At 35.1% G+C, this 23,706-nt stretch overlaps 3 protein-coding genes and 1 long non-coding RNA gene across 10 annotated transcripts in view; 2 read left to right on the top strand and 2 right to left on the bottom strand.

Moving 5' to 3' along the window:
- Nucleotides 1-9,954, top strand: part of vcla (vinculin a) — a 78,108-nt gene extending 68,154 nt beyond the window's left edge. For 2 of the 4 annotated variants that reach the window (NM_001442281.1, NM_001128681.2), the window contains 4 exon segments: nucleotides 2,470-2,661; nucleotides 5,363-5,566; nucleotides 7,552-7,656; nucleotides 7,732-9,954. In NM_001442281.1, the coding sequence (NP_001429210.1) occupies nucleotides 2,470-2,661; nucleotides 5,363-5,566; nucleotides 7,552-7,656; nucleotides 7,732-7,878 (648 nt within the window). In that variant the 3' untranslated portion in view covers nucleotides 7,879-9,954. 4 annotated transcript variants of the gene reach the window in all.
- The window catches only part of LOC147841073 (uncharacterized), a 360,944-nt gene that overhangs the window by 95,386 nt on the left and 241,852 nt on the right, over nucleotides 1-23,706 (bottom strand). The gene's annotated exons all lie outside the window — the stretch shown is intronic.
- Nucleotides 11,201-20,174, bottom strand: ap3m1 (adaptor related protein complex 3 subunit mu 1). 3 transcript variants are annotated; one of them, NM_201292.1, is given in 9 exon segments: nucleotides 11,201-12,098; nucleotides 12,883-13,036; nucleotides 13,163-13,370; nucleotides 13,450-13,583; nucleotides 15,097-15,182; nucleotides 15,257-15,394; nucleotides 15,470-15,641; nucleotides 17,598-17,878; nucleotides 20,144-20,174. In NM_201292.1, coding segments are annotated over 8 exon segments (1,266 nt in total). In that variant the 5' UTR covers nucleotides 17,871-17,878; nucleotides 20,144-20,174; the 3' UTR covers nucleotides 11,201-11,997.
- The window catches only part of adka (adenosine kinase a), a gene marked incomplete at its 5' end in the record, with an annotated part of 289,242 nt that continues 286,529 nt past the window's right edge, over nucleotides 20,994-23,706 (top strand). The window contains 2 exon segments of one of the 2 annotated variants that reach the window (NM_212791.2): nucleotides 20,994-21,158; nucleotides 23,141-23,215. In NM_212791.2, coding sequence (NP_997956.1) covers nucleotides 21,103-21,158; nucleotides 23,141-23,215 — 131 coding nt within the window. 2 annotated transcript variants of the gene reach the window in all.

Genomic DNA, 23,706 nt, shown 5'->3' with positions numbered 1-23,706 from the left:
TAGCCACTTTTCATCAATTTTAGTAATTATTTCTTCAAAAAAAGAAGCCTTAATGACTCCAAACTTTTTCATTGTAGTGCAGAAATAGCTGATGCTGATGTACAGTACAGTTGATGACTTTAGAAAATGTCAAAAGAATTGGCACAATACTAGGGTCACTTAATGAATCTTCGTAGGTCGAAATGTAGTCCAAATAAATTGTCTATTGTGTTTGGCTTGATCGAGCACCTGCCCTTTAGATTTGCTTAGATGTGCGCATACTAATGTTTTTCAGTTGATGACTTAAGTAAACATGACTATAATGACGCAGTAAAAAATTTCTATGCAGAAGATTCTTGTGTATATATAAATATAAGGATTTGTCGATTTATTTATGACCCTGTGAGTACAAAAACATGGGAAAACTTTCATATTTGTAGTGTATTTGGAAGACTGATGTAAATCTGTTAAAATTGGTCTATATCAGACAGGGGTGCTCAATCCTGTTCCTGGAGATCTACCTTACTGTATAGTTTAGCTCCTACCCTGATCAAACCCACCTGAACCAATTAATTAGGACCTGAAATTTTTGACTTGATAATTACAGACAGGTGTGTTTTATAAGGGTTGCAACTGAAATCTGCAGGAAGGTAGATCTCCAGGAACAGGATTGGCCACCCCTGGTCTATATAATGAGACTCTGAGTATGTAACGTTGACAAATGTTTTTGTCTGTGGCAGGCATGTAAAAGTCATGTTTTGTTAACATAAATGCGACTCTGTTAGTACAGGAACATCAGAAAACATTTAGTTTGTATTATTACAATATAGGGCTGCACAATATATTGTTTCAGCACCAATATCACAATGTATGCATATGCAATAGTCAAATTGCAGGATCTGCAATGTTGAGTTGGGATCAGCAATGACTTCTGTCAATGATGACCGTACAGTGTTATTTCCCATTGCATTAGATTATTCAGTTACTGTATCTGACTATTGTTTGACTCTGCGGAAAACCATAAAGCACAGCTTTTTTCACTTTTATCTTATTTATTTAAGCTTTTAATTTGTTTAGTTCACTCCGCTACAAAATTATCCCAAATAATCTAAATTAACGATCTCCTTCCAAAATAGAGCTGTTCAAGTCATCTGATGAAAAATTACATTCATATCGCAATATAAATCACGGAAAAATTAAATATCGCAATGTCAGATTTTTCCAATGTCATGCATCCCTAGTACAGTATGTATATAAATTTACATTACGTCCACGTAATTATGACTTTATCTATTATTAGTACGTACACATGGAAAGCAGTCTAGTTTTATGTGGAAGGCTCGTGCAAACAAGTCATGTTTTATCCAGGATAATGGTTAGTTAGTAACTTGAGCCCATGAACATTAGAAAATGTTCTTGTTTGGATCCGGAAGACTCGTTAAAATCACGTTTTGTCCGCAAAACTTTGACACTGGCAACTATGAGTACACAAGTTTATGTAACTTGAAAGATGCATGAATACGTAAACATTGGAAAATGTTTGTTTGCACATATAAAATTCATGTTTGTCAATGTAAATGTGACTTGAATAAATACAAGAATATTGAAAAATTACTCTTGTTTGCACCCAGAAGACACGCGTGGACAAAAAAATCGCAAATGCAAAAATCATCAATTAAAAGGATAAAGAGAATTAAATGAAACATTCAGTTGTTATGAAGACTTACGAAGACTCAAGTTTTGTTTCCACAAGTTCACCAAAACTGCTCATGTTGGGGGCTTTGCTTGTTTTGCTTTGTGTCCTAATTAATCACCCAGTTTTCCTCAGCTTTATGAGTTTTGATCAGTTAGATCATTTTCAGTTTTTAAACCCGTGGCAGTGGAAAAGTCAAGTTTTGTCCACACACATTAGACTTGTAGATATACATTGGGAAATTTTCTTCTGTGTTGAATTCTCTTGAACTTAAAGACTATGAATACGTAAACATTGGAAAGCTTTAGTTTGCACACATGTAAAATTCACATTTGTAAATGTAAATATGACTCGGATATTTACAAGAATATTAGAAAAATACTCTTGTTTGCACCTGGAAGACACATACGGACATAAAAGTCATGTTTGGTCCACATAAATGCAAAAATCGTCAAGTAAAGAGATAAAACGAATGATATGAAACATTCAGTTGTTAAGAAGACTTGCGAAGTTGCATTTCCAGAATTCGTCAAAACTGCTCTTGTTGGGGGCTTTGCTTGTTTTGCTTTATGTCCTAAATAATCGCCCAGTTTTCATCCTCAACTTCATGAGATTAGATCAGTTTCAGTTATAAACCCCATGGCAGCGATAACCCTGCAGGACCCAGAACGCTGCATCTATCAACCATCTCAAACCCAGCCGTACCCACAATCATGACCTGGAAATCTCCATCCAGTGCCTCTCGTACTAACTCTGTCCTTCTTTCTCCATGCTGGCTCCGTCCTCCCCCTCCCAAGCCCGAGGTCCCAGATGAGGGTTTTGAGGCCGCTGAGGCGGAAGTAGATATAGACGATGAGGATGAATTCACAGACAACGAGGACGATTATGAGCCAGAGCTGCTCTTAATGTCTTCCAATCAGCCAGTTAACCAGCCCATTCTGGCCGCTGCGCAGTCTTTGCACCAGGAGGCTCGCAAGTGGTCCAGTAAGGTACTTCGCTTTCCGGCCCCGGCGGGTCGCAGCATCCCTTCTGCATCCAGATGTTACTGTGGGAATGCTGAAACCAGATAGCTGCTGCTACTGCTGCTGTTGTTGCTTCACACTTGGGTCCGGTGTGTTGTTGTTTTTTTGCTGCTGGGGTTGCCAATGACAAGCGACTGGAATGGCAAGTTTGTTGTGCATTTCTTGGACAAACTGATACTGGCTTCACAAGTCACTTCATGCTCATTTCTGATAGTTTGACACCACCTCTGTGGCCTGGTTTGAACAAGGAGCCATTCACTCAAAGCGCTGCTGCCAAACACTCTGCTTTTGCCAACCTGTGAAGCCATGGATGACAGTTTCCCAATGACTTCGGAATTACACGTGTTGAAGTCATGTCACACGCTTGTTTGTTTGTTTGTTTGTTGTGCACTTGTTTTCTAACCATTTCAATGAACCACGTTGAAGCCGTTGTAGGATGGTACACTTTAACACACTCAATCTCTGCATGCCTGTGTATAAACATCATTACCGTACTAAAGGAAAATGCTCTACTCAAGGTATCAGTTATATTAAATATATTATGATCAGCCATACATTTTATACATTTTGATGTTTTTTTATAAAACAGGCACTATATTGAGGACAATTTGGAAAATATAGAGCCCCTAAAGTTGCATTTAGAAAAAAAATTTAGAGACTTTCTTGTGCGCACAAGAAACTTTAAAGAGTAAAAGTTTTTTTTCTGAAAACTGAATGCTTTTTTGAGTACTTGAAAAACTTTTTCATTCACACAAAGATTAATTTCTTAAATCTGTTGCTCACATCCAAAAATCACATTTTTAAAATGTGGTTTCCATATGAAAGATTCTAATTGTAATAGGTGGTTCATTATACTGTGGGGAAAGAAAAGTAAATCAGGGACTTAATTGCCTACATTAATTTAACTTTTCCAATGTTAAATTACTGAGTGAGTTGCTCAAGTTTGATATTTGTATGCAGAAGACTCGTCTTGGTGTAAAATGTAAGTTTTATTTACATTATTGTGAATTTAGCAACTCAATGAGCACATAAACATTGGAAACGTTTGATATTTGTATGCAGAAGACTTGTCTTCGGGGAAAATGTACGTTTTCTTTACAATAATGTGACTTTAGCAACTCAATGAGCACATAAACATTGGAAACGTTTGATATTTGTATGCAGAAGACTTGTCTTCGGGGAAAATGTACGTTTTCTTTACAATAATGTGACTTTAGCAACTCAATGAGCACATAAACATTGGAAACGTTTGATATTTGTATGCAGAAGACTTGTCTTCGGGGAAAATGTACGTTTTCTTTACAATAATGTGACTTTAGCAACTCAATGAGCAGATAAACATTGGAAACGTTTGATATCTGTATGCAGAAGACTCGTCCTGCTGTAAAATGTAAGTTTTCAACTATATTCAATTATATTTCAACTCAGTGAGCACATAAACATTGGGAAACCTTCTTGTCTATACGTGGAACACAAGTATGTCATATTTTGCCTCTAAATATGATTTAAGTCAGGGATTCTCAACCAGTGGGCCGCTGCCTTCTAGTGGGCCTCAGCGATCCTGCAGGTGGACTGCAAGATAATAAAATTAAAATTAATCTAAATGTTATACTATAATTTTTTGATTTCAATCTTAAACATGGCACATTAAATGATAGTAGTTATGGCATTTCCTGATTTCTGTGATTGAATAGGCTAATTCGGCCTCACTGAATAGATGAATAGAAGTCAGTCTAATTCAAAGCAGCAGCAGTTTTTTTGTCATCTCCTGTAGTCCTGTCAGGTTCCTTTACTGAAGAAAAGGCCCAAATAATCTGCAGTTGTAAAGAATAACTGAAGAATTCAGGAGCGTTACACCTGTCTGCATTCAAAAAAAAATTATTAGATTTTATATAATATAAAAAAAAGATAAAAAATAATTCTGAGAAAAAGGTGGGCCTCGAAGAGAAAAAGGTTGAGAACCCCTCATTTAAGTGACTTAAGTATCTAGTCTGTACACAAAACACTTTGACAAATGTAAAAGTTGTGTTTTTTGCGACCAAAATTATGTGAACATTAGAATTTAATTTTTTTTATGCAAAAGTGTGCATGAAAAAGTCATATTTAGTCCAAGTAATTGCAACTTTAGTGTGTCTCTCTTTGGAAGTACTTAAAACATTTTTCTTTCATTTTCTTGTTTCTATTTAACAATCACATTTTGCCAACATAAATGCAATATTAGCTACTCATGAATGTGAGACCATTGGAAAAACTTTCCAGAAAAATCTTGCGCACACATGCAAGTCAATTAAATGCAACTTTGTCAGTATCTGTGGGTCAGATCTCACAAAATTGATTTCATAGCTCAATTTTACATTAATATAATCAAAAAAAAATATCAATCTTAGTTTACTAATGTCAAAAAAAGCATGCTTGATGTGTGTGTCTGGATGAATGTGAAGTGCCTCTCTAAACTGTTTGTCTAACTGACATTTTAAAGGATTACGGATATAAATGAGATACTGTACATATATAATCACAAATCGCAGAATAACAGCAGGTAAAATTGATCTATATGATCAATTAACCAACCATAGGAACAGTTATTTAGTGGACAACTGACAAGTGTTTGTCAAAGTATGTCTGTAATCAAATCCTTCTGCTTTTGCCTTATTGGTTTTCTTCATAGGGTAATGACATCATTGGAGCCGCCAAGCGTATGGCCCTGCTGATGGCAGAGATGTCTCGTCTGGTGCGTGGTGGAAGTGGGAATAAACGTGCCCTTATTCAGTGCGCCAAGGACATCGCCAAGGCCTCTGATGAGGTCACGCGGCTGGCTAAAGAAGTAGCCAAACAATGTACTGACAAAAGGATTCGCACAAACCTGCTGCAGGTCAGTGCCTCAGATAATCATGTGTGAGTATATGTCGAATCACTATATCATGATAATGAACATGCACAATATTGATATCGTGGACACTTCAAAATATCTTGAATAATGAATTATTATTTAAATATTTAGTTATATTGGCAGTGGTGTTCGTCACAGCACCAATTGCTTGAAGACATAATAGGTTTTTTTCAAATATGAACATTTTCACTTGTTTATCTGGGCTATGACATTGAAAATGTATGTAGTGACTGTTTAGAGGCCTTTAACTATGTAGATTCAGGTTGGTTCCATTTAATGTTAGTTAATTTAACTAAAGTCAATGTAATGACAACTACAGACGCATTTAATATCTTAGGTGATGTTAATTTCTTAGTTAATGCCTAATGCGTTAAAAGTTGTAAGTGTTTTATAATTAATAACTAATAAACAAATAAAATTTAATTTAAGATATAACTTCAATATGGTTATTTCTCACTGTTTATTTTAACATTTATTAATGAGACTTTTTTCCCAGTGATGGGTTGCAGCTGGAAGGGCATCCGCTGCATAAAACATATGCTAGATAAATTGGTGGTTCATTCCGCTGTGGCGACCACACATTAATAAAGGGACTAAGCCAAAAAAAAAAAAAATGAATGAATAATGAGACTTTATTTTAAGTGTTTTAAATTCATGAAGGTATGCACATCAGTCTCAGATAGGTGCTCAACCAGAAAAGACCAGAATATACAGCAGGGAAATTAAGTATTGAACATGTCATGTTGTTTTCCTGGGATTAATACTTCTAAAAGAGCTGTTGACATGGGATTGAACCAGATTTAGGTAAAAACCCAAACAATACAAACATAAAAATGAAACAAAAAAATCTGAAAAAACTAGTTGTGTGTTATAATAATAATTAAATAATACAGGGAGAAAGTTCTGAACTACAGAAATGTGTTTAATACCTTATACAAAAGGCTTTTTTTGGTGATGGCAGGTTATAACGCCTCTCATATGGAGAATGAAGGCACATGCATTGCTCAGATTTGAGTTTTTCACAGATTTCAACAGTGTACATATCTTGATGGTTCTGTGAGTCTCATCTATCAAATCTAATCTTTATTTTGTATTTTATATTGGATTTAAGTCAGGTGATTGGCTGGGCCATTCTACAGCTTGATTTTCTTTCTCTGAAAGTATTTGAGAGTCTCCTTGGCTGTGTTTTGGATTATTCTCTTGCTGAAATGTCCACCCTGGTTTCTTGCTAATGTAGATGTTGGACTGAAGCAGCAAATATTAATTTATAATGACAAAGGGCAGAGGGTTGCTGAATAACTCAAAGAAACTAAGAGCTTTCAGCTGCCGTCTGGGCTTTCACAGCCCTCCTACACATCCCGTTCTTCATTGTTCAATACTTTTACCCGCATCATTTCATTTTAGTAAACATAACTTAATTTGTAAACTATTTTAGATTTGTTGTCTTTGCTTATATAGATTTCTTTGGTTGTTACCAACATCAGAGGAAAACTTTAGGTCAACGGCACCTTTAGAAATAGGTTTTCTGAGATAAATGGTGACGTGTTCAATACTTATTTCCCCTGATGTATATAAAGACGCCATCAATAAAGCTCCAAAAGTATCACAATTTATTCATAAAATGCTATCACATAGCTTGTAATGTAATTAAATGTCATATTATTAATGAATTAAAACATATACTGTAATTATAGAATGTTATAACAATTTTTAAATATTATATACTGTAGAATTTATCACTGTTGATTTTAACATTTACTAATAATACTAAAAGTATTTTGTAATTTCTTTTGCCATTTTTTTTGTTATATCTGTTAAAGCAATCTTTATTCGCAGCTTAGGTCAATATGATGAGAATATCATATATCGTAATAAAAACCTTTAGCAATTCATTTCACAATAAGAAAATTTGATACGGACTGCTCTCTTCCAGTACATACAAACCATTATTTGTTTTCTGACCGCAGGTTTGTGAGCGCATCCCAACCATCAGCACTCAGTTGAAGATCCTTTCCACAGTGAAGGCCACTATGCTGGGACGTACAAATATCAGTGAGGAAGAATCCGAACAGGTAAGGATAACAATCATCTTTAATAATGGATTAATTGGATTCGATTAGAATTAAATTGATTGTGTTTGTTTTTAGGCCACTGAGATGCTTGTGCACAACGCCCAGAACCTCATGCAGTCTGTGAAGGAGACGGTGAGAGAAGCAGAAGCCGCTTCCATCAAGATCCGCACAGACGCAGGCTTCACACTTCGCTGGGTCCGAAAAACCCCCTGGTACCAGTAAAAAACAAACTGAGGACTAGATGTTTTCAGTTAGCAGTTTGCATCCCTGCCTTTTCAAATGTCCCACATCTGAGAGGAGGTGGACTTTTGGACATCAGCGTTTGGTTCAATTTTCGAGTTGATTTTTTTATTTAACTGCTGGTATTGGTACTCGGTACACTTACTTTGTCTTTACGGAGGCTATTTTTGTCCTGAATCTCACACTACTGAGGTATGGTGTTGGAATACACAGGAAGCAGATTTATAAATATATATTTTTGGTATGTTGGGTTTCCAAATTCCAGGTATATATACATAAATATCTATTTTTTCGCATGATGAAGTTTTCTATTTTGTATTGGAGAAATATGGCACTACGCCTCTCTTGAACAATGTTGGGAGTTCGTTAATGAATTTAGTTTAGTTTTTGAAGAGGTGAATTTTCTTATTGAAAATGTATATATTTCGTACATATTTCACCAGATCGTTATCGCACATTTATTTTTAGTCGTGAACGTGCATCTTTAGTTGCGTTTTTGCTTTGCTTTTCAGAATACCTGTGCTGTGGCTGGTGGTTTTTACGTTTTAACTCACTACGATGAACTGTTCTGAGCTCATGTTTATATGAACCATTGCTTAGCTATTTATTCATTAGGATAATGCCTATTTTTGATGGGTCATGCCATTACAGAGATGTATTTTGCATGGCATGGTTGATACCAAAGATTTCTTTTATTTTTACAGTTAATATATTTAGTAGCTTTGGAAATAATGTAAATCTATGTAGACATGCAAATGCTTAGATAGTGAACACTGAAATGTATTCGTCCTTTATACTTCACTCTTGTGAGACCGAATGTTTTTTTGTTTTTGTTTTTGATTTGTTAGGCTCAAAAGAAAAGCACAATCCTCACAACAGTTGAACTGTTTCTCTCTTAGCTCAGTCTCTTTGCGGTTTACAGCGTTAATTTAGATGTTTCTCTCAGTGTGATTGTGTTTTCATTGTTGCGTATTGAAGATGAAGCTGTCTTAATGCATCTTTCATTTGAATAGAATGGGTAACAAGACCCAGGTGGCTTGTTTGTTCATGATACCTACAATTCGTGTTTGAAGACACTCATAGAGATACGTCAACAAAAAATAACAAGTCTTTCATCATTCGCATACCCTCATGCAGTTCTAAAACAGAAAATATTATGCAAAAATAATGCTGCATTGTTTGTTTTAGACTCCATTGGCTTTAAAGGGATAGTTCACCCAAACATTAAAATTGAGTATTTACTAACCCTCAAGTGGTTTCGAATCTTTATCAGTTTCTTTCTTCTGTTCAACACAAAGGAAAGCTGAAAACATTGACTTCTATAGTAGGAAAAACAAATAGTAAGGAAGTCAATATTTACAGGTTTCCAACATTTTTCAAAATAACTTCTTTTGTGTTAAACAGAAGCTCATAAAAGGTTTTCAATTAGTAAACAATGACAGAATTTAAATTTCTTGGGTGATCCATCACTTTAATTGTATAGACATTTTTCATACAGGTTTTAAATGACATGAGGGTCAGTAAATTGCAGATTTGGCACTTTTTTTGGTGATGTGTCATTTTAGGATCTGTACAAAATCAATCGTGTGGAAAATTGTGCAATCGTAGTATAGAAAACTCAGTAGCACAACCTTTAGCTGAAGATCCTTGTCTTTCATACTTCATACAGCTACCGTAACTCTCCGTCATGATGCTTTACTGCCTTTCATTCACTTAAATCTCTATCTACAAGTTAGATGTTTGAAAGAGTACCTTTCCAGCCCCTAATATAGTGCCTGGTTGTGAAAGTTTACAGGGCTGTATTTGTACTGTATGTGTATTAGCATGTTTTGGGTTCTGAAGACATTTATAAAGGGTGATAGTACTGCTTTGTGAATGTATATAATGGATGACACTAATGTTGACCTTTATTTTCCCCCCAGTGTCACATAGAAAAGAACGTCTTATGTGCCTCAGATTATCGATAATAAAAAAAGTTCTGTTAGGTGTTTTGCTTTGACACTTCACTACGCAAATTTGTCAAATAAAAGGACAAGTGAATGTCTCATTTGTAAATGCTACAACATTTCAGTTATTATACAAGTATTCAAATATTAATTTAGTAACTTTCAAGATGTTAGAATTAACAATTCTTTGATGAAGAATTAACAGTGAATTAATTCTTCAACAAAACTTTCCACCACCAGCACAAAATAGAAAAATTCAGCTTTTTTTCTTCAGGGTTCACAAAAATACTAGCCAGATGTCCCGGTGTTATGTTTTTCTGTCAGGCTACCAAAAATTTATGCACCCTGCTCATCAGATGATCTTAAAGGGAGGAAAATATAGCACCTATTTCAGTGCTTTTGCATTCGCTCACAAATTGGGTAATTATGTTGGATGTAATCCAAATGCAAATTTGCATTTGCTAAATACTAACTAACTGGTGTTGTCAAGAACTGTTACTTCTGTACCAAGATGATTAAAAATAATAATGATATTAATAATAAAAAGAATAAATAAAACAATAAAGGTAGGCCACGCGAACGCAGGGAGAACATGCAAACTCCACACAGACACACAGGCTCGAAACAGCGGCCTTCTTGCTGTGAGGCGACAGCACTACCTACTACCTCGGCAAAATTCTGCATTTATATTTTGTAATTCTGTTTACATGTCACAATTGTGACTCCCTTCAGAATTCAGAATCTCTTTTTCCCTTTCAAAGTTTGAGGTTTACATATTGTGATTTAGTTTATTCCTCAGAGTTGCAACTATTTTCCCCAACTTTTTGTTTATAGTCAGAATTGGACGATAGAAACCAGCAATTGTGACTTATCTTGGAACAGCTAGTCAAGTTAAATTGTAAATTTTATATTCATCAAAAACTAAAATGCAAGGCAGTGGCGCAGTAGGTAGTGCTGTCGCCTCACAGCAAGAAGGTCGCTTGGTCGCAGCTCAGTTGGCGTTTCTGTGTGGAGTTTGCATGTTCTCCCTGCCTTTGCGTGGGTTTCCTCCGGGTGCTCCGGTTTCCCCCACAGTCCAAAGATATGCGGTACAGGTAAATTGGGTAAGCTAAAATTGTTCGTAGTGTATGAGTGTGTGTGTGTGGATGGTTCCCGGAGACGGGTTGCGGCTGGAAGGGCATCCGCTGCGTAAAAACTTGCTGGATAAGTTGGCGGTTCATTCCGCTGTGGCGACCCCGGATCAATAAAGGGACTAAACCGACAAGAAAATGAATGAATGAATGAAAAACTAAAATCTGAATTGTCCTCAATTTACCTACAATTGAATGTACAGTATAATAAGCATATATTAGTGAAAGACACACAAAAAAGTTTTATTTGCAAACTTTATAAATCTGAAGGCTTTTGGTTGAAATACATATTTTAAAATGCATTTAAGCAATTCCCTTGACATTTTATAAAAAATAATGCCGTTGTGTTTCTGTGCACATCCTCAAAGCTTCAGACCTACTTGTAGAATCTACCGTGTGACCGCAGGACAGTGTGACAGTGATTTCTTCACTTGTGCTCACAACTGAAACTACTTTAAGCATTAAAGTACATTTACTTGGACATTTTCTGCAACACTGACCTCTGAGCAGCAATGTGCTTGTGTAGTAAAGAAATAGATTGCGTATAAACATGGCCATGTGCTTTTAAGGAAAGGCCATTTTTTTGTTTGAGGCCTAAAGTATTTTATCCATTCAAAGGCCGCTGAACCAAATGAAATGCAAAAAAACAACTAAAGTATAAAAGAAGGCTTGTGTATATTATATATTCTAGATATTGGTTTTGAGATGGTAAATTGTAACATTCCTGGCAGAGATGTAGATTATCTGACATTATGCAGATACACTAATGGAATGTTATTGATATGAAGATAAAGATTCCCAAAGAAAATACTCTCCCAATTTTCTCCAGTGGAGATTTTCACTTCTTGCCAGTTACTTCCCATAAAATATAGAACGATAAATATTACGATAACAAATGTAACTTCGATGCTGTAAAAAATAAGGGAGATTGTACTCGGTTGCAATCTTGCATGATTTGTCATTTAGAGAAATGGCACCTCTGATCAACTTTTGGCATATGATTGTGATGATCTGCAGCCGGGCCCTCATGTCCTGACCTGAAACTTCCCAGCTTTGGTGACATATTTCACACCTTTGAATGGTTTATACTTCTCTCCGTACATGTCTAGACGATTCACCTTCAGTCCTGAAAAGCACAAGAGAGAGTAAAGTGAGCAGAATTGCATTTAAATACCAGATTTAAAACAAAAACACAGTTTTACATGATGTACAGTGAGATCTGAAAGTCTGGAAATTTCCCATGATGCTTAAAGTTTTATTCCAGACACACATCATGCTAGATCACCTGATCCGGTAGACTTTGCATAAACCAGTTAACGTATAATGAAATTCCAGAACTTCTCTAACACATGCTTAACTAGTTTTCCAGTGCTTCAATTTCAGATTTTTGATGAATATAAAGTTTAAAAGTCAACATTTATTTGGAGCAAGGAATATCTATGATTTTTTCAGATTCTTAAAGGGATAGTTCACACAAATTTAATTTTGGCTATTATTTCTTTATCCTGGACTTGTTCCTAACCAGCTTTTCTGTTCTGTTGAGCTCAAAAGAAGTTATTTTGAAGAATGTTGGAAGCTGGTAACTATTGACTTCCATTGTATTTGTCTTTCCTACCATGTCAATGTTTTATCGGTTTCCAACATTCTTCAAAGTATCTTCTTTTGTGTTGAACAGACAAAAAAAAAACCTTAAACTAGTTTGGAACAAGTCAAGGGTGAAGAAATCTTGACAATTTCATTTTTGGGTGAATTATCCCTTTAATAATTATAAAAAACATTGTTTTTACTGTTACCGACTCCAAACATAAGAGTGATTGCAGTTTACTGGCCTTTATTTTAATAAAGACAACTGTTATTTATCACTAGCTTCCACAGGCAATGAATAACTAGCAAAGCTGATAAAGGCCGACCTGAGATGGCTAACTGCTGGATTTTCAGGTCAATGTTCAGACTTGGGTTCTCTTCCGGTTTAGGAGCTCCAGACTGCAGACTTAGACTTCCTTTCAGATTGGGTTGCTTTTGGGTATTCTGAGGATTAAGCTTACCTATATCCCACACCAAAATCTACAAGACAACAGTGACAACTATTAACCAACAGCGTAGAATAATCAACAGCAGAAACATTTCTGGCATGACACTTCTAGTTACATTAACCATCAACCGGAAAGGAAGGAATTGTTTGATTCTGACCTTTGTAAGCGGGTCGTATTTGTAGGTTCCCTGAGTGGCATTAAGGGTGGCACTGAGAACCACTTTAGGCATGTGTATAGTCACCACCACACACTCCACAACTTTCCCCATGGTCTGCTTGGGGCTCACAGTGATGTCCAGTCTTCCTGAAGACCCGCTCTCAAAGAAACTGATGTTTTGCTTCACATAAACTGGGATTGCTACAAGACTGCACAAACACACGGGATGGACTGTCGGTGAGCTTAATATTTAGATGCCTTCCTTAATCATTAATCTGCTCTTCTTACTTTTGTGCACTGATGTGATACGACATGAGCTGGAAGTTTCCATCAGGCGGAATGAAGGAAATGACTCTCTCACTTTCCCATCTCTTATAACGAACACACGGATGGAAGCTCACATCGTCCAGGAGTCTTGGGTTCTGCGGATGAAGGTCATACACACATATTCATACTATAATTCAATTCAAACGTTTATTTGTAAAGCACTTTTTAAAAACGTTATCATCCCAAAGCAGCTTTACAATAGGTTAGTCCAGTACATTATAGATCAGTTTATTTATGTAACTATATGAACTGTATAAATTGTCTGTTATTAGATTTTGTCATTATGCAATTTTAAACATCTCTGCATAGGACAATTCTACTTATTGACAGTTATTGACACATACATAAGAGTGATAAAGGAACCTACATGAATGCATGTTTGATGTTTAATAGAAAAAAACATAGTAGATCGAGTTAGAATTAAAGGTTTAGTTCACCCAAAAATGTAAATCCTACTATTAATTATTCGCCCTCACGTTGTTCCAAACCACAGAGACCTTAGTTTATCTTCAAAACACAAATGATGGTATTTTAGATTAAATCTTTTATTCTTTATAGGGGACCAGAAGAGGAACAAAAACATTTTATGTGAATCAGACACTAATGGACAGGGAAGAGAAAATATTTTCAAACAAAGTCATTTTGTAGTATGATTACAGGTCAACCATTGAAGTCACATGAAACGTTTCAACAATGTTTTTGGTTCTTTGTTTGGATTTTGAATGCCTCAGGACCATTGCTGAGCTCTCGGATTTCATCCAAAATATCTTAATGTCATAGACGAATTCTCAGGGGATTGGAGGGACAATGAAGAGGAGTTACTCTTTTTTTTTTTCTGGGTGAACTAATTCTTTGAATGCAGAAAGCCGCCACTTTTAGACAGCATGCGATCACAAATTCTCTTCTCCTTCACATCCTATTGTAGATTACACAACTACTTGATGTTTAACAGTATATAATATCCAAGCTTCCTTATCCGCAGTGCAATAAACCCTGCTCTGTCATTAATGTTAACCAACAACAAAATGCAGAGAAATATCACTCACTGCTCTTGACTGAATCCCTTTTATATCTTTAAGAATCACTTGCTATTGATTGTGTGAATTGAATTCATACAGTCATGTCTATGCAGTGTTTTTTATACTCGATTAATCATATTCTTTAGCATTTCTTATGTTAAATAAACCTGTTTTAATACAAGTTTGTGTTCTTTTAAATAAAAAAAGTAAGAACATTTAAGATTGATATAATTACATAAAATGAAATTTTACAAATATGCCACAATAATTGTCCCTCCATTTCAGTTTTGGCATTTTAGTGTTACACTGAGCTATTAGTTAATAGGTAATAGCTATTAGTTAATGCTAAGGGGTTCAAACTTTTAATATATAAGCTGTGTGTAAAGTTAAATGGAGTGAAGTGCATTTTAAAAAGTTTAGTTGGAGTGTAGTGCTTAATTGTTTGATCAAAATATGAAATTTTCAGATGTCCACATTACTCCATTGAAGTAATTTTATTAAAATAAGAGTATAGATATGGACAAGACACACAAATGTAGAAGTGAAAATAGCTGAAACGAAATCTGTCTGAATGTGATTTAACTCTCACCATAAATGAAAGCGTAAGGTCTGGCATTCCAGAGAGCTTCACACAAGCATCAATAACTCCCTGGATTTCTGCGAAAACCGTAGTTCCTGAAATCAAAGAATACCCCAGCGTTAACCTTGAAACACCTGACAGAAAAAGATAAACTGTAGTTCATTCTCACCAGACTTATCCAGGATGGCATCGATTTCCTCCACCACATCAAAGTAAGCTTCGTTATTGGTATATTTCACTCCGGCTCTTCTCCACGGGATTGTGGAAAGCTGGCCAGTAGGAAGGGTTTCGCCAACATTACTGCTACCTAAAGATCATTGATACATTAGATTCTCAACATATCATGTGGTATATTAATCAGTCAGGCTTGTGGCCGTCTCACCCGTGATAGTGTTGACCATTGTGCGCAGGATATTAGGAGGTCTGATGAGCTCTTTTAAGATGTTAGATTCTGTGGCAAGGGGGAAGCCGTTATCCAGCATTTCCTCTAGGAGCTCATAGACTATTACCATATTTTCCTTTATAGTCATCTCAGAACATTCTCCAAAATAATCCTGCAAAAATATTATAAAATAACATCTTATTTAACCATATTCTATGCAAAAAGACGTTTAATAAAACAGGCACAAAATCTGAGTCTGTAAAATTTGTAATCAAAAGATGTGCACACCAACACTGCATTTATATCAGAAATACTATATAATTGTAACTTTATTTAAGTAATATTAAACTTTAAGGTAAGTAATATCACAAATTATATTAAGTGACCTTAACTATTAGGTACGTACATCAAAACAAAAAACAAACAAACAATGTAGTACTTATTGTGTTCATATTTGTATGGTGTTGTTGAAGTGGGATACGGTTATGCTTAGGGATAAGTTTGGTGGCACGGGTTGGTTTAAGAGTACAGTTCACCAGTGTCATTTTTAAATGCAAATACATTTGTAATCACATGCAGATAATTTTGTAACTAGAAGTACATTGTATATAGATATGAAGTGCATTGTACCAAATGATTCATATAAATGTATGTACATAGTAATTAAGGGCACTTAATACAAGCTGGACCCAATTTAAAATAACTCCTTTTTTTTCCCCATTCAAATATATTTTAAAATGTTATTAATTATTTTAACAGCAAAGCTGAATTTTAGCAGCCTTTAGTCCAATCTTCATGATGCACACGATCCTTCGGAAAAAGATCTTATATTTAATGAAATCAACATTCTTTAATTAACTATTATCAATGCTGAAAACAGTTGTCTTTTTTTCCTTTCTTGTTGTTTTTTGTGGAAACCATGTTGTATAGTTTATGGCTCTATGATTAGTTGGGTGGAAAAATAACAACAACATTTTTTTTTTCTTCTGAAAACTGCAAGAAAAAAAATGTAATTGGGCATCTAAAATATATTAAGTTCAAAATCAAACAAAAAGTGCTCAGGGGTAACTTCATGTGTCTGTGCTCTTTGGGTAAGGGATTCATCAGAATAAACTGCAAAAAATCAGTTCAAGGCACTCGAAAATGTGGAAAAATATTAAAAAGCCATGGCTATTCCTTAAAACTGCTGAAACGCGTAGGCACTGTTTTTTCTGGCATTTTCCCGTATTTAACCATTCTATCCTGCTATCAAAAATAAAACAAGAGATTCATTCACTGCTCTTCACTTGTTTGAAAACAGAGGTATCACTTTAAATGGAGTGTACAGAAGCTGATCTGGGCGTCTGTCAGTCGGTGCTCATGCAAGTTTTCACTGATTCAGAGGTTGCATTTGAAGGGTGATAATCAACGCACAGCTTTAATGGAACGATAGTGAATGCAGACATTTTTATATTAATTTCAACATGCTTTCAAGATTAAAAATATATGAGAAATATAGGAAAAAACTTAATGATAGGCTGATAATCGGAGAGAATGATAAAATACAAGACAATCCTGGCAAAAATGGGAGGGTTGACATGTATGAAGTGTTTAACGAAAAATACTACTATAAAGAAAAAACTTAAAAATATATATTTTCCTATCACTCCTTTTTTCCTCCATTAATTTTCCCCCCACCATCAAGTCCCTTCCACATCCCTGTAGAATAGCCATGTCAATAAAGACTTTTAAAATATTTTTTCACATTTTCGAGTGCCTTAAACTGATTTTTGCTGTTTATTAATATATGTATTTTAGTATAATAATATTAAAAAACATATATAATAAAATAATAAAGTTATATTAATATAAGTATTTTTCTGCCTTTCTTGTAAAAATTATTTAAATACAAAGATAAAAATAATTATATTTTAATTGTAGAATTTTTTTTGATTGTTGTGCAAGTCATTTATGTCATATCTACAGTAAAGCACATGCCTATTTGCCTTTTCTGGGGACATTTATTTTAGTTGCATTTTAACCAATATTTTGCCTGTCAATTGCTTTTCACTACGAGTTTAAATGTCACATCCATCACACTGGAATTGCCCTTTAACTTGTGTGTCTTTACTGTAATGTTTCTTGATACCTGAAAAGTCTCTGCAACCCGATGGAGAAATTCTATTACAAACAGCGGAGGCACTTCCGTTTGGATGACAGAGACGAAGAAGATCTTGTCACGGTAGATATTTATGAGATAGTGATGAGGGGTGCGGATGACAGGAGGCACATTGTCCGGTTCCCCTGCCTTCTCTCGTGCTTCGAAGAAATAATCGCAGACGGAGCGGCTTATGACACTCTTCCAGTGTTTCTCCAGGAATAAATCACCAACATTGTTTATCAAGAACAGGCTGTGAATCATGATGAGCGCTGGAAGTCAACAGGACCAAAACAAGACAGTCAGAACAAGAGTCATGAGGCTACCATCAGGTATGAGTAACCATTGTTTGGAAAGAAGATGCCCAGTGTGTTATTTATGACAGATTGTTTAAATTGAATAAAAAAGAGAAAATAAAGCATTTTGAGAAAATAAGGGTCAATTAAGCTGTGACGACTCCTGATTAATAAAGGGACTAAACCAAAAAGAAAATGAATGAATAACCCTTATATTCATATACCATGATAACAATATGTGAATTAGGGCTGCACGATTTTGGTCAAAAACTGATTTTGCAATATTTAGTTTGTCTGCAATATTTATTTCATTATGAATATATGTTCACAAGATCACGTATAACTGCATTTAGAATGACTTCACATTTTTACATTTTATATTGAACAAATACACATTCATTTTATAGTTTTCTGTGGAATCTAACAGTATTGAGGTACACGAAATTGTTTGGTAATATTTAAAATAGCACCGTATATATCTTCATACAATTAATTTTGGTTTATATACCTTGATAACCTCTTGGTTTAGGTTTTTGTAAATCGTACACAGTCACAGGTCTTAAAAACACATCCAAATTAAAATCTTTCACTCTATTTTAGGGTTAAACTTTGCATTGACTGTGATGTTAATAAACTATAATCCCAACTTGACATTGCAGATTCGGCAATGTGACTATAACTGATTCACACACACCGCAATATTGATACTGAAACAATATATTGTGCAGCGCTAATGTGAATCTTCAATCTATCCATTCATTCATCCATCCTTCCAGACTGTATAACACACACAGAATGAGCAATTCCACACAAATGTCAACCTTGCCATGAAAAAATTTTTTCACCAAAATAGCATTTTGTCTTAAGCATCAAGTATTTTACAGTACGTAAAAGAAAACTCAAAATGTCACTGTCAATGTTTTCAAAAAATTATATTTGATTTACCAAAGTCATAAATACAAGTGCCAACTTCACATCTGTCACATTCATAACGAAGAGACGTCACATCCACAAAGCTTTTTTTCCTCATAAATGCACAAAATGTCAAATAAAACAAAATCAGTCATTTTTTGTTTTATAGTGAGCTGACTCTTATCCTTTTGATAAGCATTATTTATTTTTGGTTGTGCAGTTTAATTGACGGATTTGGTGAAAGTATATTGTATACTGTAACCTTGCTAACCTTTTTGTCACATCCATAACACGTTTATTTTCCTCATTTAAAATCTAAAAAATCTTCACAGATTGATATTGTTCTGCTCACATAACTCTGTGGGTAGTTGTTTTGGAAAATATAAACAGATGTTTCAATATAATGTCAACATATACTTTGTTTTCAATTTATACTGCAAATGTCACATCCATAACGCTGGAATTGCTTATAAAGTAATTAAAAGTGATTAGAAAGGCATGACTAAAACAGAGTTAGGAAAAAGTTAAAGAAAATAGGAGGATGAATATATAATACAGAGAGCTTTCTATTTGTACTATTTCTATTGCTAATATATTTGTTTTTTCTATGTTGGGTTGCAACTGGAAGGGCATCGGCTGTGGAAAACATATGCTGGATAAGTTGGCGGTTCATTCCGCTGTGGCAACCCCAGATACATAAAGGAATTAAGTGGAAAAGAAAATGAATGAATGAATATATTTGTGTATTAAAATGGACAACACTGTAAATATATTAATAATAAATTCGATTTTTAAAATATATTTATGAAAATACAGCGTTCCCTGCTTTATCATCTCATAAATATTTGCTTAAAATGAAACACCTACAGTTTGGTCTAAATGCAATTCATAAAACTTGTTTTTATAGACTGAAGTACATTTTAAGTTTGATTTATGTAAAACTTGATCATGACACAAAATAAAAAAATAAAAAAACAAGTTAATGTGACCCAAACCAGTCATCTATAAGTAAAAGTAAACTTGTAAACCTAAAAAAATGACACGCATCAAAAGTTATCTACTTTCGCTGTTTGCAAACAAATTTGTAGAATATAATAAAGTTTAAAAGGTTATGGCAGTCAATGTGGTGTGATGGCTAACAAAACTATTAATGCCTAAGACAATATTAAAAACAAAAGTATAAAAGTTGTGTTTCCTGAAAGAAGTAGTGCAGGACAGCCCGTGTTTACCGTTTATGTTTAGAAGCAATCATTTTCAAGCGAACAGACGCAGACAGTCAAAAGCCCGTAAGTACAACACATATCGACACTTACTTTAAACAAAACTTACCTGCAGACAGCTGTCTTGATCAATGTTTTCATGCGATATCCCCCTCTTGCAAATGTGGCAGATGTGTCACTCCTCCTTCCCAGTCGATGCGTCCAAATCTACGCCTGCAGCGAGTTTAATTTAAAGTACTTTAAAAACACAAACAAATGAGCAATGTGGTTTAAGGGTTAGATAAAAGATTTCGTAAAATACTTCTGCAAAGCACGTGTTTAGATTTACTTAATTTATAACAGGAATGTATTTCTCTGTTCTGGCAAAACACAGGGACAGCTATGACACTCTGTAGTGAATTTTCCCTCCACAATTAGATTCCTTTCTAATCGGTTCCTTTGAACAGATCTTTATAGAAAGTGAACAGATTTGCTGGTTCTTCACAGGATCACGTGGCTCGGCATGTTGTTTTTTTAGTTTATTCACTGTATTTCAAATATAAGCGTATTAAAATTAAGGTTTATCGTAATTTCGTGCTTTTTATTGCAGTTTACACACTATATGTATATATAGCATAAACATTTCGAAACATTTCGGCTATTGAATGATTTTATATGTATATATATATATATATATATATATATATATATATATATATATATATATATATATATATATATATATATATATTTAACTGTATGCCATGTTGTATTTGTTTTTTTATTGTGATTCACTGAACACATATTTGCTGACTCTGTGAACAGAGAATTGTTTATTCAAAATCATTTTTATCAGCTCATTTTGAAGCTGATAGTCATCAGAAAAGATAAATATTCGTTCGGTAAATTTGTGAGAAGTGCTCGGACCGTTTCAGCTCCACGAACGAATAGTTATGAACAGTTACACGAATCGACTCACTGAAAAGATTCGACTCAAATGAACAGCATCCACCACCCTCACCGCCAGATGCTTCATTCGCTCAACAAGGTGCCAGGAGCGTATTTGATTGAGCACTATCACTGTACAGCATGGCGTCCGATGAACCTAAAGCAAAGAGGATTAAACTCGAGGAAAAAAAGCTCAGGTACAGTAAACACAAGCATCGGTTGAGCATTGTAGATCAACCGAGTCAGAAGAAGTGTGTTGGTGCTTTTATTAAACACAGGGCGGTTTGCTTGCGAGCGCTTTTGGGTCAGAGGTCTTGATGCTTGTCACATAAAGTCCATGTGCTGTCAACTCAGTGATTTTCCTCAAAAGCGTATTGTTGTTGCACCGGAGAGGAATGTATCGGGTATTTTCTTATTACCTCTGACCAATGCCGATGAATTCAGCTCATGCATTTCCTGCAAGGCGTAAATCGCAAACTCGTGATCGATGCATTTTTAATATTAGTGGTCAATACATAGAGTTTTACAGTCACTTTAACGTTACTTCCACATGACCGAGTGCATGTATGCTTCATGCTTTTGATCACCCGTTGTCCTTGAGTGATTTATATTGACCATTGGAGTCCGTCCCTCTGGCTCCACGTGTCTTTTGTTGTGTAGTCGAGCACTGCTGCACAAAAAGTCTTCCTGCTGCACGTTATCACAACATTAATGAAAGTGCATGTGTATATTGCATCAAAACATGCATGTATAAGCAAACAAACATGCATAAACACAAACAAGTGTGCGTTTGGTTTATTCTGGGTGCACAAATGTTGGCAGCAAGTTGTATAGGTCACTTTCCCACTGATATTTCTGTCGCAAACCTACTGACACCAAACTTTTCAGATATGCGGTAGCTTTAGCCGTGCTGTCAGGTAGTTAATGACTAGTAAATGACTAGTAGGGGAATTTGACAAGTTTTATAATCTTGTCATTCCAACTTGTACATAAAATAATAATATTTTTCAAATCAAAGAACATGTTTGGTATTTTGTGATTAATGGAAGCTATCAATATGTGATGTTTTGTGTGTGTGTGTATATATATATATATATATATATATATATATATATATATATATATATATATATATATAATTTTTTTTTTTTGCAGGCTTTATTACTATTATTATTATTATTATCTTGTTGCTGGGATGTCTGTTTTTAACTTTAAGTTGTATATAAACTGTTTTTCTCTAATTAAGAAATGATTTATTCACTTATTTCTGTCTTCTCCGAACAGCATCCCACTAAACATCTGTTTTAAAGCACTGCAGGCTTCACAAACTCCCACACTGACACATCTGTGCTTATTCTCAAGACTCACATTAGTTACACTAAACAATTGAGCTTCTTTGAGTGTAGGAGTTCACATTTAGAAGAAAATCCTGCTTGCTTTTTGTTGCTGATAGACATTCAATGTCTTGCATTTAATAATATCAAATCTATTATGCAAAGACACTGAATCATCTATCATTATTTATTGAAAAATTAGTAAATTTGTCACATCTGTCAATAATAGATTAGAGGCAGCGTTTTAATCTCCAGCATGCATGTCTCCTCCAGGGTGAATGAACGGTCAGTCACTCAGACACGTGCTTGAATGGCTGGTTTGCTAGATGTGGTGACTGAAGCTTTCTTTAATGTTTTAGTCCCTAGTTTAAAACATTTATGACATGAAGTTTCTACTCTAAAACTATTTTGCTTGGACAAATACTGAGCAATCTAATAGATAAAACATAATCTAGCTTGAAGCTCAGCCATGGATTTGCTTAAAAAGCAGAGCTCGTGTTTTTCAGATTGTGTAATGTGCTGTGGTTTATGCTTGACTGAGACTTTCATATGTATGCTGAATTTCTGTTGAGTAAAATCCCTCAAGACAAAAATGCTTGAGTTGCTGCACATTTTTTGGATTTTTTGGCTAAAAAGCTGAAAATAGTCTGCTTGGTTGAGGAAATGTCCCTGCTATCTTTAGAAGGCGCATCACGCAAGTGAATCACAAAGGCCTTATGTTTTTAGTTGCCTCTTTAGGCCTTATGTTGCTTATGTTTTTAGTGTAATTGCTGACGTCCGTTGTCTGGACTACTCGAATGCTTTCCTAATGCCTTAACTGGACACGCATGTTTCTCTTTTTGCAGTCAAAATGCCCTTTTTGGGATGGGAAACCCCCTGCTTGACATCTGCGCTGTGGTGGACAAAGACTTTCTAGACAAGTAAGTCACGTGTTTCTTTAAAATCAATTTGATTTAAAACTATTTGATGACTAGGTTGGGGACAGCTCTGCGTTTGCTTTTGTAGCAATGTGTTGCGTCAGCATTTGGTGTTGGTTGACGTGTGAACTGAAATCTGTTTTTTTAACATGTCACCCAGTGGCTGATCTTTGGTCAGCACATGGTTGATTTGAAGCAACGCTGGAGGCTCACTTACTTTTGGGTTCATGATGTTCTTTTGCAAAGAAATTAAAATACTATGTTTATTAGGCCCAGCGTCTTTGCTCTTTAAGAAGGAGTGTGCCACGGACACTCAGCGGGTGAGAGGAGACATGTAAACCTACTTGTAGAGCTGCCATTCCAGCACTAGTCATAAAACAATGCCCCTCTACCCACTCACCCCCTTTATTATATAACTTCAAACACACTGGCAGTGTCTGACTTGCCATTAGCTTGGCTTATACTATGACCATGAGATGGCACACTTGGAGAGG

Source organism: Danio rerio, chromosome 13 (assembly GCF_052040795.2).
Source record: "Danio rerio strain M-AB ecotype USA chromosome 13, GRCz13ab, whole genome shotgun sequence".
NCBI lineage: Eukaryota > Metazoa > Chordata > Actinopteri > Cypriniformes > Danionidae > Danio > Danio rerio.
This window is presented reverse-complemented; position numbering and strand designations above follow the sequence as displayed.